The 15,478-nt window shown below is 40.5% G+C and overlaps 1 protein-coding gene across 3 annotated transcripts in view; it reads left to right on the plus strand.

The window, feature by feature from the left end:
- Positions 1–15,478, plus strand: part of rnf217 (ring finger protein 217) — a 36,830-nt gene that overhangs the window by 1,664 nt on the left and 19,688 nt on the right. For all 3 annotated transcript variants that reach the window (XM_079646270.1, XM_079646271.1, XM_079646272.1), the window contains exons 2-6: positions 4,761–4,982; positions 6,627–6,791; positions 7,603–7,700; positions 7,778–7,881; positions 9,062–9,133. In XM_079646270.1, coding sequence (XP_079502396.1) covers positions 4,761–4,982; positions 6,627–6,791; positions 7,603–7,700; positions 7,778–7,881; positions 9,062–9,133 — 661 coding nt within the window. The remainder of the gene's footprint in view (positions 1–4,760; positions 4,983–6,626; positions 6,792–7,602; positions 7,701–7,777; positions 7,882–9,061; positions 9,134–15,478) is intronic.

Here is a 15,478-nt window from a genome sequence, read left to right on the forward strand (position 1 = left end):
CATCTTGGCTCCTTTTCTACATTCACTACCTTCACTTCCCAAAATGCAGTTTGCTTGATGCCATAACATTTGCCTGAGCATTGAGCAGCAGTGGGTTTTAGTTAGGGGAGCAGCAGCACCATGTCAAAGTAATTCTTTAATACAGCCAATAAAGGTCACAATGGGGACACAACAATGCATTCTGCAGCCACAAAATATCTTTAGTAGGAGCTCCTGTGCATTGATTCTGCTCGCTACATGCACTCATACATCAAGGAATTCAATAATAGATGGATGAAAGATGAACTTCCTTTAATGTACTGAAGCTGCCATGGCAGTAGAGACTCAGCAATGTAAGGCATATTGCCAATCGCTGCTCCTTAACAGAGCTTAAGTGTTTCAGGACAGATTTGTATTTCATTGCCTTGATCGTGAGCTGGTACTCATTTTGCGAGTTGTGCAGAAGTTACAATCTTAGGTCCTTTGCTACTGTTCCTATAATCTTCTTTAATCTGTTGGCATAAAAAAAAATGTATCAATCATCGCGACAGCAATTATCTTGCTTTGAAAGCAAGGCATGAACATTACTCACACAAACAAAGAGACAAGCAGGATCTCCGATAAGCACCCTGAGAATGAGATAAGGACTCCGTAAACTTTCCTGTGTAGGCAGCAGGGCAGGAATTTCACGAGGGCCACGAGGGCCATGGCCCTCGTGCCCTCCCACTTTGGCCTTGTGCCCTTAAAAATGATATCTGCCATAAGGCCACAGTGGCCTTGATGCCCTCTCTGACTAAGTTTTGTGGTTTAGCAGTCTGCCTCTTTTCTGACACGGCTTCAACACCAGCATATTTTGAAGGAGGAAAAAAAAATCAGCGGTGCGCTTGATTTGAGCCTGGAATGCACCGCTCGGACGGTCTATGATGACAGTTGACATCAGTCTAGGACAGGGGTCGGCAACCCCTGGCACACGTGCCAGCACTCTCTCTCTCTCTCTCTTAAAGGGACAGCGATCTCATCTCACTCTGCATGAACCTAATATCATAACATGTGTGCTGTGGAAAATCACAGAACGGACGATCGCCCTTATTATTATTATGCCGTTTAAACCAATTGTTTAAATGTGTTTGTTAAATTCGGCATCATGTAAGTTGCGCGCTGACATGTCCACAAACTGCTTCCCCGCAGCGAGGCTGATAGTTGACGAGCGTCAAGCTCCTCAACCCCCCCCCCCCCCCCCTGTTGATAATTCTCGATCGTTGGCACGCTGATAAACCTTTTTTTTTTAAATGGCACCTCATATGAAAAAGGTTGCCCCTGGTCTAGGACCTATCTCCGCCCACCCCCTCACGCGTCCGTGTGCGTAGGACGGTCTAGGACCTAGCTAGCTGATTCTCCGCTCAAGAAAAGGCTGAGGTGAGGTAAGGTTTTGTGATGATCCTGTTTGCCGTTAAGTTTTTCATTTGTCCAGCTTTAAGTGTAATTTTATGGATAACATTACTATTTCTTGCTCGTATGGTAATGCATAATTATAATATTTTGAAGTGTTTTTGTTACTACTTGGATAAGTTATGTTGCAGTTGTGTTCTTTTTTTATTATTATCTAGTGCTAGGCAGTTAGCGCTGTGTTGTTAGCTGTCAAAGACCTCTGTGCAGACTTATTTGACCACCGGCGATCGCAGACGGAAGTTCAAAGTTTGCTGCTCGTTTATATCGCCCAATTTTCAAAACGCGATCAAAATACCCATTCACATGTCTTGTGGCATGCCTGAACTGTCTACATACGACATTGTGCGTCACCATAGTAGGGAAACTTTCCTCCCATTATGGTCCAGATTCTTGTTGGAGAAGGGAAGAATGTACCCCAATCTGCTGCACCTAATACAAATAGTCCTAGTTTTTCCTGTCTCTACCTCTCAAGTTGAACGGCAGTTCTCAGTAATGAAGAGAATGCAGGGCGATTGGCGTTTAAGCCTGCACACTTCAACAATTGAAGATCTACTCCTCATCAAATCCCAGGGTTGTGCTCCTGCTGAATATCAAAGTGATGAAGCTGTGGCAAGATGGTGGGCAGCTGGCATCAACAAAAGGAGACCCAATATTCATCCCTATGGTCAAAGGAACCCCAAAAGTCAAAATCTCCCTGACTCGTCATCATCTCCTTCTTCAAGTGACTCAGAATAAGGACGCACCTTGACGTAGGCCCACTACCACAGTCTCACAGTGAGCCAAACATGTCTGTGCTATAAGAATCCTTTGTAGTTTTAATAAAGAATTAGTTTAATTGCAATTTGGTGTCCATTGAATGCTTAATAAATATATATAAAAGTATTGTAAATGCATATACAATCGTAGTCACTTCATATCGTATGTTAAATCATTGTTTTAATTTATGGCCTTGGTGCCCTGGCTTTTGGCCTTTGTGCCCTTAAAAAATTGACAACTCAAAAGGCCAAGTGGCCTTGCCCCTAAAATGACGAAATTCCAGGCCTGGTAGACAGAATTTATTTTTCCATCGATGCACTGCAACGTTTGTCAGCACTCATGCTTGCTGTTTACTCTCAATAGCTACAGTGAGCATTATGTCGAGAGAAATGCGGTCAAATGTCGATAGGACCCTGAGAGTAGGTCAGTGCCTTGCTCCTGGGCACTTACCTGCCTCCTCAAATGAAAGCAACAGTGTTGTGCTTATTTTAAAAGGTATATATACAAATATATAGTTCCTTACAATCTACAGTTTAATATGCCTTAACATATAAGGTGTTTGGATTGAATCTCTACATTGCCTTATCAGATGAGCTCCTTTTCCTCTTTACTGGCATGTTCCAAGTGAAATCTAAAACGGAATGTTTTTATAATATTATTCATCTCCTTTAATACATTCAACATGGGACATGTCTTAAAGGAGACCTATCATGCTATATTTGAATAATATATTGTAGGGCCGTACATTTTCTTTTTCAAAATACCAAACAGATCATGCATTTTAGCCATGCCTCATTTCGCTCTATTTTGCTCTCCTCCACCCTGTCTTTGTATGCGCTGCAGCTGACCACGCCCCCCTGCAAAGGAGAGGGCCGAGCTACGAACTTCATGTTACCATGCTGTTACTATGCCACGGCAACCTCTCATTCCCCTGATTGGTGGAGAGTTGGCCATATAGGCGGAGCTCCTCGTCACTGACGTGAGACTATTTTCAAATCTGGATCAGTCTGTATCAGATCCGTTTTTAAGAGATTTGGGTATGGAGGAAAAAAGAGAGGGTTGTGTTTTCTGACACTTGGTGAATTCCCTGACACACCGGGGACACATATTCATATCTAAAAGATGTATAAACGAGCATTTTGCATGATAGGTCCCCTTTAAAGAAATCAGTCTCTGGTTTTGATTTAAAGCTTCATCTTTTATGACGCCTATCGAATAATCTATACAGGACACTAAAAAGAAGATTCATAATTATACATGTTCATCTTAAATGCAACATGTTGTTGCCCTAATCTTTAACTGATTTAAGTACACCTCAGAACGCAAATACTACAATTTGATCACTGCTGTAATAGTTCAAACAGCATCATCATGTGCACAAACCATACAGGCATACAGACGCTATACTGTCACAGCACATTGACACTACATAGTACTATTTGTAGCTTTAACCGAGCCTATAGTCATACTGTCCTGTGACAAACATTTTAAGCTTAATTGTTTGACTGCTTTTATCACATTACGGCTTTATGTTGGCTTAATGTTTCGCCCCACATTTTAACACCACGCTCTGTGACACATGCAGCAGTCCTAACCTGTCCAACCAGTCTGGCAGTGGTCATCATCACAGCATCACTTTTGTGACAACAATACATCAGCTCTCTCTCTCTGAGGATGCATTTTCATAACTATATGACAAGCTTTGAGTCTGTGTGTACGTGCTGTAGGGGTTGTTGGGTGTAACGATATGCTATTGTTCTTTGCTTTCTCTGTGCTGACATTTTCACACAAGCCTACACAGACACACACAAAGAGAAAATGCCTTATCATGTGTCAGTACAACTGGTCTCACGGGCTGTAATGGATTCAATGTGAAAAATACTTAGGAAGAGAGTTAAAGAGACCCAGAGAAGCAGCGATGGCCTGGGAGGAAATACAAATAAAAAAGAGAACTAGATGGTGAAAAGGAAGTTGGATATTGACTGTATTTAAAGCCAGACAGGATTAAATCTGCAACACACAAACACGGGTCCTGTTTTGGTTTTAATTTAACCCAGGTGTGAACTTTATGTCAGAAACGTTCTAGGAGGCTGTTTCATAAAATTGTAATGGATTATGAAATAGTGCATCTTGAACAATATCAAAAAAATGTTGTGTTAAACTGTTTGTTTTATGAATATATTTTCACACATTTGAATCATTTTGTATTAGTAATTCTTTCCAAATTTAAATATGTTATGTTCACTGTGGCTGTGAGATGTTGGCTCAATGTGTGTGTGTTTGATACATATTACCTTCCACTCTCACCACTGCCTCGTTCGGCCCTTTACTCCCTCTTTGCTTGGGTCAATTATTAACCATTCCCATATCAGTAGTATGAAAATATTCCGGATTTGAAAGTGATAAACCACCACAAAAAAACAAAGACAGATTCAAATAGTTGAGCAGGTGATGTTGAAAGATATGCTTAACATTGTAGTGTTACTGTCACACACACTTGTTGTTTTCCTTGTTGGTATTATAGTAAACATGCCTGGATCAATATGAATTTGTTTTTACTTTGTGATGTTTCCCAGGTGCGAGTTGCCAAATCTTACATCAGCTGTCCGATCCCTGAGTGCAGCGGCTACCTGGACGAGGAAGTGGTGATTTCCCATTTAGCCAATGAAGACGTGGCAAAATACCGTTACTTCCTGGAGCTGAGTCAGCTGGACTCGAGCACCAAACCCTGCCCCCAGTGCAGTGAGTTCACCTCGCTAAAGAACCAGAACCACAGCCACTCCGAGCACAAGTACAAGGTGAGATGACAGTTCCGAAACTCCAACACAACACAAGGAATAAACATAAGAAAACGGCTGATTAGGGCTGAAAGATAATGGCCAAAACGATATTTAGGATTACTTGATTTATTGAGATCATGATCATTAATCAGGATTATTCAGCATGCAGCATGACGGCTCTCCAAAATCGAATATAGTCCAAAACATCGTAAGAGTTTTTGATATGGAGCTGCGTTTTCTATGAGCATTGAACACATTTTAAACGCCATTATTACACGACTTAGTTGAATACTTGACTCTGATTGGTAAATCCTGACTTTGCAGAGGTTATTAGTACTTGATAACTCACCGCTGCTAAGCATAACTTCACCGTTGCTAAGGAGGATCAAGTTAAAGAAGAGAAGAGGTTAGATCAGTGGATGTCAGTGAAATCACCACAAGAAGGCAGACAGGAAGTAATAACACACCGGACGCGATGCCAATATTCGCTTCGCTCTAATCGCTCAACTTTCACCGTGGCTTGCAGTTTGTTTTATCGCGTCATTCAAAACAGACATACCGTTGACGCGCCGCACCGTTGACGGACAGTTGAGGTTGTTTACACTTCCATGCAAGATCGTTTTGGTTATTTCTGTCGTTGACTATGGAGGATATAACAACTATTGCTGCTTTGTACCTTCTGTGGAAGTCCTACAAACGTAGCAACAAACGCCGCTCTGTCTGGGTTCCCAATGCAATGAAGCGTCGCACACAGTTTGGTGAATATCATTGTTTAATCAAGGAACTGCGCCTGGATGACTGCCGTTTCCAGCGGTATTTTAGGATGACCTGTGTCCAGTTTGATGATCTTCTAGCTCGGGTTGGTGTCAGGATTTCCCGGACGGACACAAACTACAGGCGTTCCCTCTCAGCTGCGGAGCGCCTACCAATATGTCTCCGGTAAGTAAGGATCAACAGCAGGACGTCAGAGGGGATCTCAACGCTGATTGGCTTCCGCGAGAACGCGTCATGTGAATTTGACGCCCGAGTTGAAAAAATTTACTTTCGCGTTTGACGCGGCCCCCTTCAATCGCGTGATTCGCGTCGCTTCCACCGCTTCATGCGCGCCGTCTGAGCGAATTCGCGTCTGATCGTATCTCTGCCTTTACTTTACATGTAATCGCGCCGCCCCCAAACATCGCATCGCGTCCGGTCTGAACGGAGCAGAACAGGAACACTGTATGGGCTTCTCTGTTATTGTTTAAGGACTTGTTGGTGGAGAGGAGACTGTGAACAGACTTGGATTGTTCCAAAAATCCTCGATTAGTTACGTTGTTGTTGCAACAGTTCCAGCCTCTGCACATTATCCCCTTACATATCACACGTGATCAAGTTCATTCAATTGTGTAAACAGTAGGGATGTAACGATACCAAAAACTCACTCATGATCTTTATCGCGATATTGAAAAAAAATGTGAATCTTTTTTTTTTACTTGAATTTCTTTTTCTTTATTAAATAATAAATCTGATTTGTACAGCATTTTAGTAGGATAGTAGTATTTTAAAGTGTCAACAATATAATAATCAGACCGTGCTATAGAATAAATCAAGTTTCACTTTAGTCTTTTTTTTTTTTTTAAAGTAACACAAGCCTTGATGCACCTTATTCTGTTCCTTCTATAGATCCTGTGTAGCAATTGCCAGTTTGTGTGGTGCTTTAAGTGCCACGCGCCATGGCACAACGGGGTCAAATGTCGTGAGTACAGGAAAGGAGACAAGCTGCTTCGAAACTGGGCGAGTGTCATAGAGCACGGACAGAGAAACGCCCAGAAATGTCCGCATTGCAAGGTAAGGACACAAGTTATTCTGATACCGTGGAACAACGCACAATGCTGAACCTGGCCACCACGTGAGATGGCTGAAGGTTGACTGATGGACGATGGAAACAATGCAGAAGAAAAAAATCAATGAAGAGAAGCACAAGAGCACATAATGGATGATAGATGGGGGAGCTATAGAGAAGTAGATGGGTGCTCAGATTTAAAGTGCATGTGGAACAGCAGCAGGCAGTAAACATATTGGGAAGATAATGATGCCACTGCTGCACAATCTGGAAGACTCACTGGCATCTTTTTCACAGTTATAAAACAAGTCTACCCAATATCTAATTTGACTGTCAGAAGATGACTACAGCAGATGTAGACTTAGCTAATTACTGGTTTGTGGGAACTGTTCTATGCTCACAGCAGCAACACTTTCCATGTGTGTTCATCACACTGATGCCTCTGAAATGTCCGCACTGGGAGCGGCGAAGGAGGGTCCTGTTTGACGGTGAGGCCGGCAATTTGCTCTCATGCTGTGCTTTGCTGGAAAAGAAGCTGAGTAAAGGCCCAATTTATAGTAAAGGCAGCCAAATAGCACAGATCCATTACTGCTGCATACATATTGCAGTGCAGTTCAATACATGCTGAAGCAGATGCTTATAGTTTGAGTGTTGGAAAAGTGAATCCATTTAAAAATGAACTGAGCTGATCTTGAGTCTAGAAGAAAAGCGTAATGACATATTGAAATTGTGTCCCAGCTCGAAAGAGTAAAATAACTATTTTTAATATAATGTTTAATCAACACCCTTATTTTCTTGCTTCGTCTACTTCTATAGATCCACATTCAGCGCACAGAGGGGTGTGATCACATGACGTGTACGCAGTGTAACACTAACTTCTGCTACCGCTGTGGGGAGCGCTACCGGCACCTAAGGTATCAGAATCCTTTACTTTGAGTGCCTTTTCCACCTCTTTATTTCCAATAACGTTAATGAATCTTCCTGTCTTCAGGTTTTTTGGGGACCATACATCTAACCTCAGCGTGTTTGGATGCAAGTATCGCTATCTACCTGACAGACCTCATCTGAGGCGGCTAATTAGAGGGTCGGTCTGTGGTAAGTGTGTGAATCTGTACGTTCTTTATACTGAAACTCATTAACCTCTGTTAGTTGAAGATTGTTTTGGTGCTGTTTAACGGCGTGGCTCTAAGGATAATGATGTTGGTCCAAGCTTGAATCTCAAAAACTTGAAGGGTGTCTGTGACGTCTTGCATTCATGGTGCCCAGAGGATAAACCCTCCTACTTTTAATTATTCACCTTTTGCCAGTTTAAGTCAACTTATTGTCCAGTACTCCCATTTTTGACCAAATTCTTCTTAGACTATTGCCATTCCAATCAGCTGTACTTGTACATGTATTGCTTATTAGCACATTTACACTCAAGCAAGATAGCTACAAATATTAGCATTTAGCTTAAACACCTTTCGTACAGCCATAAAGATATACTGGCATGTCCGTAGACTTGTTTATTCTTAACACACTTTGATGAAGTGCATATTCACACTTTCAATTTTACAGCTACTCTGCCTTTTGTTCAGATTTTTTCCAATATGTAATTTAATAGATTGAATGAGTAATTTGGCAATGAACTGACTTGACTTCCTGGTGTACCAACATTCCTTTAAAAAAACTTGTATCGTTGCCAAAACATATTCTGCCATGTTTCACTCAGCAGTGGATTATAATTGAGGGTAAGATACAAAACTTAACAGTGTCATTTAACCTATCATGCACTGGATATAGTCAAAATGTGTTGTTGCTGCCAGCCCAACTTATCTGTGACTTGAATGAATTGATAGCAGCACTTCCAGTAAACTTCACACTTGTAGCGGCCACTGAGGAAAGCTTTGTAAGTGTTAAAAGCGTTATGTTGGTTCTAATTATCCGTACATAGTTATCACATTTCTACATTGGCAAGCCTTCAGGAAGCTGAGAGATGTGTTTGGCTCTACTCTCCATGACTGCTACAGCTAGTTATATCAGCTTGTTGAACTGGGAGCTAATTTGTCATTTAACAAGAAGCACTTAGCAATTACTGCTCTCATCGCTGCCTTCATGACGTGGACTGTTAGCGGCACAGATTCTGCATATAATAAGGGACATCTTAGTTTGAACAGAATTTCCCCTAAACTAAACAACATGCATTTTGAAGTTGTATTCTATTTGAAAGGAACTCATTATTATCATAGGAATTCATTATGGATTAATGGTTTTCTCTCTCTGTTGTTCTCTGCAGGCACTAAGGTGCTGATTGCTCCTGTGGTCACTCTGCTGGTCGTGGTGCTCGGAGCTTTCGCACTGGTGATAGGTAACACAATTACACACATGAACACACACATGCACATAAATCAGTGGGAAAGCTCCAGAGAGAAAATAAAAAAGATAGCAGCTAAATGGTTTCTGTATTACAGATACTGTCTTCATAACTCAAACAAGTCATGCCACAACTATTTTTGTCTTGATACAAAATTAGAAAGGCATACAGTTCTCATTTTTTCCATGACTAATCTAGAGGATAGGACTTTTTTCCCGATTGTAAAAAACATAATTTTAACCCATTAAAGGGTTATGGATATACAGTTTGTTGCTCGATGATCAACACACAATTCATTGATTTATTAAGTAAAACAACCAAAGACAACTGAAGAAGGACCCGCTAGTGGCATGCACAACTTAAAAAATGAGCGATAAATACGAGAAAATCACATTTAAAGTGGACCTATCATGCTAATTTTGAATAATATAGTGTAGGACCATACCTATATAAGGCATATTTATACTTTTGATTTTTCAAAATACCAAACAGATCATGCATTTTAGCCATTTCTCATTTCGCTCAATTTAACACTGTCTTTGAATGGGCTGATTCTGTGAGAACAGCACCATCTACAGGCCTAGCATATGTACTACAGCATCTCCATCGCCTTCGAACAGCAATGTCCGTGGCTGTCTCCTGCTGATTGGTGGAGTTTGCCCAATAGCCTTAGCGCCACTTCTGTGACGTCATAGAAGTGTTCAAATCTTGATCAGTCTGTATCAGATCCGTTGCAGCCCCTTTTTAAGAGATTTGGGTATGGAGGAAAATAGAGAAGGTTGTGTTTTCTGACACTTGGTGAGTTCCCTGGAACACCTGGAACACACTTTTGTGCGTCTTTTATACATCAATATGTGTCCCACATATTGATGTATAAAAGACGTACAAAAGTGCATTTTGCATGATAGGTCACCTTGATGTAAGATTTGTTTAAAACAAACACCATATCAGTACTAAGAAAATATTCTGCTCAAGAAACTACATAGTTGACCAGAACAATTATATTTGGTCTTCCTTAATTCATATAGCAGAAAAAGAAAATCACAAGGTCAGTTTTTGCAATAAGGCAGGAGCAATTTGATTATAATATGCATGCAATTCTCAGTTTGATGTCCTCCCGTAAGAGAAGTAACCACTATGTGTTCTAAAAAGCCGAAGCTGTTGATCCAGATTATCTCTCTGTGCTTTTACTTCCTGAAAACACTCTGCCAGCCCTCTGTAGTATCGTGAACTGTAATTAATGTTAATCTCTTTTCCGTGTCTGTGCGTCTGACGGATGATCCTCTGCGGGGTAACATGCCGTGTTGGCAGATTCACATTTATTATCATCGTTATTACAATCTCTCATTTTCAGCTTAATTAATTTCACATAATGGCAAAATCTATAGGCTGTGTGCTGTAAAACGGAATAATCAAATAAAATACTCATGAGAGCTCAACATTAACAGAGGACTCAAGACTTATATTGTACATAAATGGAGTGTTCATTTTAGACAAGTACAATTAGAGGGGTAGTTTGCTCTAATTCAAACTGCTCCTCTCTTCCTCGTGCAGGTTTGGTAGTCTTCCCGGTCTACTATGTGTGTAAGAAGAGGAAGAAGCAGCGCTCGCAGGGCTCGGGGCGGTGGATCTAACTGAAACCTGCACTTCATCTAGACCACACACACACACACATGCACACACACACACACACGCTTGAAAGACGACGCCCACATCTCCTCAGGGATGAACAAGCCAGTCTGAGTCATCGCAAAAGTCTTGGAAGGAACATCAGAGAAAACACAATGGCAATGTGACCTTTTAAGGTGGAAGGAGGTAAAGCGAGGCCTGGATTATCACACTCTGTCACTTGGAAAACATTTGTCTCTCACTGGAACACTGCTGCAAAAGTAATGCAGGATATTTATATAAAAAAAAAAAAGGCAAGTTAAGCTGACTCATGGAGCAAACACTGTCTTGCGGTATGCTCTTCACATGATGGACGTGTTTGAATCCCCCTCCATCCCCCACTGAATCTCCCAGCTGTCACATGTGCAAGCGTTTCACTTCAGTCACACACTTAATAGCATCCATCCTGCAGGAGAACAAATCAAAACAAACGTGATTCAGTTTGTGTTTTACACCCGTACACTTGTGAGAGGGTGCTCAAAAAGCAAGCCTGTAGGTCAGCCTGATATGAAGACAATCTACAGTATGGATATTTCAAATGTTTAAATGTTTCAGAGTTGGAATTAAAGTATGGACACTGATGGAAAATGATGGGAGGAGCTCATAGATGAATAGCAGAGAAATGGGAGGAGCTAATATCTTCTTCTTCTTCTTCAGTTGACTAAAGATGGAAACTTTTTGGACCCAAGCCATGATGGAAAAATGTGTTCTCAAAAAAGCTGGACATTTGAATTAGATGTTGAAAATTCCTAGTGCGATTCGGGGTCTTTGACATCGACACACTATTCACATTAAAATGAAAGTATTTGGAAAGGTTGATGGTACTCATCCATTCTTTGGCTGAGATTGACTCCTAGTTTTGAAAGCTGTACCCACCATCATTTAACAAAACGTGGTCATGTTTGCAGGGAATATTTAGCCTATTAACCCCTAAATGACACATTAGAAAGTTACATTTTGCTAAGCCTCGGTTGTTTCATGTTGTGGATCTAACTCATCTCCTCCTTTGTGCTTTCCTCCTCCCTTTCCTTTTGTCTCTGTCCTGGTTGGACAGTGGCTCACACATGCTGTCTGCCCGTACCTGCATCAGAAAGAAAGAAAAACAAGCTGCTGTGCGGCAATCGTGCCAAAACAAAAACGCTGAATGTGGCGGGACAGGAGGTCGACCCCGTCTCTTTGTTAGCTTTCTTTATTATTATTTTCTAGGGGCTGCTTGTTGCTGAGGTTTTGGGCGGTGCTGCTGCTGTCGGTGTGTGGTGGAGTCTGCTTACAGAAATATAGGAGGAGTGTAGGATATGCATTAGATAGCTACAGATGCCTAGAATTAAAATGATGGAACACACTAATGCAAATGGTATCCATAGAGGAATAGAATATATTAGATTTTCCTTTGTAGCGGGTGGTGGTTTGCTGAGAAGCACGCCGGTTGTTAGATTTAAAGAAGAGGATATCATCATGTGCCTTGAAGTGTGTGTTAGAATACATTTGGATGATTCTTTTTAGACAATCAAGTTTTTAAGAATTGATGCATAGAGGTTGGTTTGCTTCTGGTTTGTGCAGTGATTCTGTTCAGAGGAGGTCTGTCTGTTATAAGGGTTTGGATAGTGACATATTGGCTTTTAACGTGCACTATAATACGCATTCACACACACAGCGCTGCCAGGAAACAGGAGATTTTCAAGAGCTTTAAAGGTCGTCACCTGGCTGCAGCCTGCTTGCTGTTCCTCACTTATCCTTCCTGCTGTCCGCCTTAAGTGTTGAAAAAGAGTGCACATCCACTGAAGCTGTGGCTACAGAAAGAAAAAAAAAAGGGTTTTCTTTTGATGCTCCATTATGAGACTTTTATGGAGATGTTTAAGAAATGTGTAGCGGTAGAAACAAAATATATCGGCACATAAACGATGCTAGAAAAATATAAGGATTGATCAAATTATGCAATTATTCCTCACATGCGAGTTCAATGCATTTTTAAATCTGCGGTGGTTTCCAGTGGAAGATTTCAAGAGTGTTACAGCACATTTCGTCACTGAATCTTCACTGAAACCAGGATTAAAGGCCTGAAGGAAAAGCAGGGTTGATGTTCGTGCATGTGACTTGTCTTTATCCCAGGGAATGGATCTGACACCTATTCTGTCAAGTGCAGTCAAACTGTAGAATATATTGTTAAACACTGATTTGAGTAGATCCTGGGATTAAATCAGCTCTCAGGGAGTTTGTTTTATGTTCACTGTACCCAGAGAATTGTTTCCCAGCCATGTTTTCCCAGAGCCGTTTTGCAACCATATTTGATTACAGGAAGTGAAGTCACTGTAGTGTCAGAAGAGATCCATATTTCTGTCTGTGTTTCCCACCGTGATTCAGTTGTTTTTGTGAACTTTGCTTGGGGGTCAGGTGACTAAAAATGGAACAAGAGAATATGAATTAGTAACACAGCACAGGGAAGTGAACCGTGTAAGCTATTCTCATCAACATGACATTTATCTTTATGAACTATTGTTCATTTCTTCACGCGTACGTGTTAATCTTACTGCTCGGCTACTACACTGACAGGTTGACCTGATTTTGTTTGTGAGAATGAAATATGAGTGACAGTGTGTGGGCAGATTATTTTTCATTGTACTATTACCACAGCTTTTAAGCACAAACTGTTGTCCTGCAGTTTACATTGTACCAGCAATATTATGAAATGGCGTCTTTGATACTTAATTCATAATTATATAGTTCAGTATAAACACCAAAAATGTCTTCAATTAACGTTTTAGGAGCGTTTAGTTTTATTGGTCTTATTTTCGCTCACTGGCATACATTCATTTAAATATGAATTGGTGCTACCTAGGGGTGTCACGAGAACCAATAATCGGTACCGAGTTGTTGCCATAAATTCAGATAAACGTTACTTTTACTTGTTTTTGTCAGTAGTTAGGGCTCAACCCAACGTTAACCTTTCATCCTATGAATGATAGAACATTTGTTTAGTATGCAGGGAACATTGCACTGTGCTGCATTCAGTCAATTATAAGTTAACGTTATCACAATGTGTTCAAATGTAGTCTAGTAAAACCTCAATTTTTCAGGGAAACTTTAATAAAGATATTTTCCCCAGCAATATCAAATAGATGTTATATTTGTTATTATATTTAGGGGTAGTTATGACCTGTTTAGCCTCTTAACATGAACAAATTACACAAACGTGGTAACGTAGTCGTAGGTTGAAGTCCATTTAACAAATGTTGACGTACATAGGATATACTGTTTTATTTAATTGTTTTATTTATTGTGGTATCTAATCGCTAACGTGGGGTTTCACTGGTTGGCGATTACATTTCTGGTATCATGACATCCCTAGTCTCACCTGGTGACAGCTTCAGGACAAATGTTGCTCCCTTGGTCAACCCCTTATACCAGATTGATTTCACTTTGATCAGTAGAAACGTGTGTTGACTCTGCTCGTGTAAAGATGCCATCATTGTTTTGTATGCTTGCATAATACTGACTTGACATGTTTTAAATATTGAGCAACTGTTTGGGTAATGCTGAACCTTTTTAAAAGTTGCTCAATAACAAATCATTTGTTGACATGAGCATTATTGAAGCCAATGATTTTCTTTTCCTTTGCTGGGGTTTATCGGCTGGCTGATTCCCCCCGGCCTGTTTTGTTTGTGTTACAATCCCAGTGATATTGGCATAAGTATGCAATAGTGCCTTCACAGCCATTATAGATCAGGGTGGGCCAACCTGTGGTTCGGTGACTCCAAAGATTACGAATAGGGGTACAATCTATCAAACCCTCATTAAGATATGTGTAAGAACAGCTAAAGAAAAGCAAATGTTTTAAATTATTCAACTCTAATGTATGAGAAACCACTGTAAATTATATATGTAAGGATCTCTTGCCCCAAGGTACAGGAAAATGTGCAGTGCAATCAGATATATGAATGTATTTTAAATAGCTTAAGATAAAACCAAACCTTTTTAAATGTTACAGGTAGCCATAATACAGGTTGTCAGCTGTATCCCAAACACTATTATAGTTTTGCACAAGGTCGACTGTCACTTTATTTGGGCTCATATGAACCTCCCCGTTCGTCCTCTGAAGGTTAAAAAGACCTTTGATGGCTGTCACGAGGCAGCAAAAATGCTCAGTAAAGGAAGTGGTTATATGAAAACGCTGTCATTTTAGTGACAGTATAACATAGTTTGATTTTAACTCAGGAGGCCTGTGAATATTTGTTTTGCTTTAAATGGTGTGTCATCAGTAACATTAGGATGCATTTTCACAAAAAATACATGCCCACGTTGTATGTCTACACTGCTTTGTTCTGAGTGTATTTCTATTTAAAGAAACATCTTAAACTTGATAACTGTGCTATTTGTTTGCACTTTCTTCCACCGTTAAAGACTTCTGCTGATATTATTACACACTTACACAAAAATGGTTTTCTTCAAAGGATCTGATGAAGAATAAATTAAACTGGGTCAAATGCCAAAATGGTCTGGTTTGACTGTTTTATTTGATATTGACACATTTGTTTTTCACATATAACATATTGTGAGTCACAGCCAGTCTCCTTTATTGACTCTCTGTTTGGGAATCAGTGACATCATCCCCTCCTGTTGTGACTACAGTTTCCTGTCAGCAGGGGTCATAAGTGCACTGCAGGTTGCACAACC

This window comes from Notothenia rossii (genome assembly GCF_949606895.1).
Source record: "Notothenia rossii genome assembly, chromosome: 8".
NCBI lineage: Eukaryota > Metazoa > Chordata > Actinopteri > Perciformes > Nototheniidae > Notothenia > Notothenia rossii.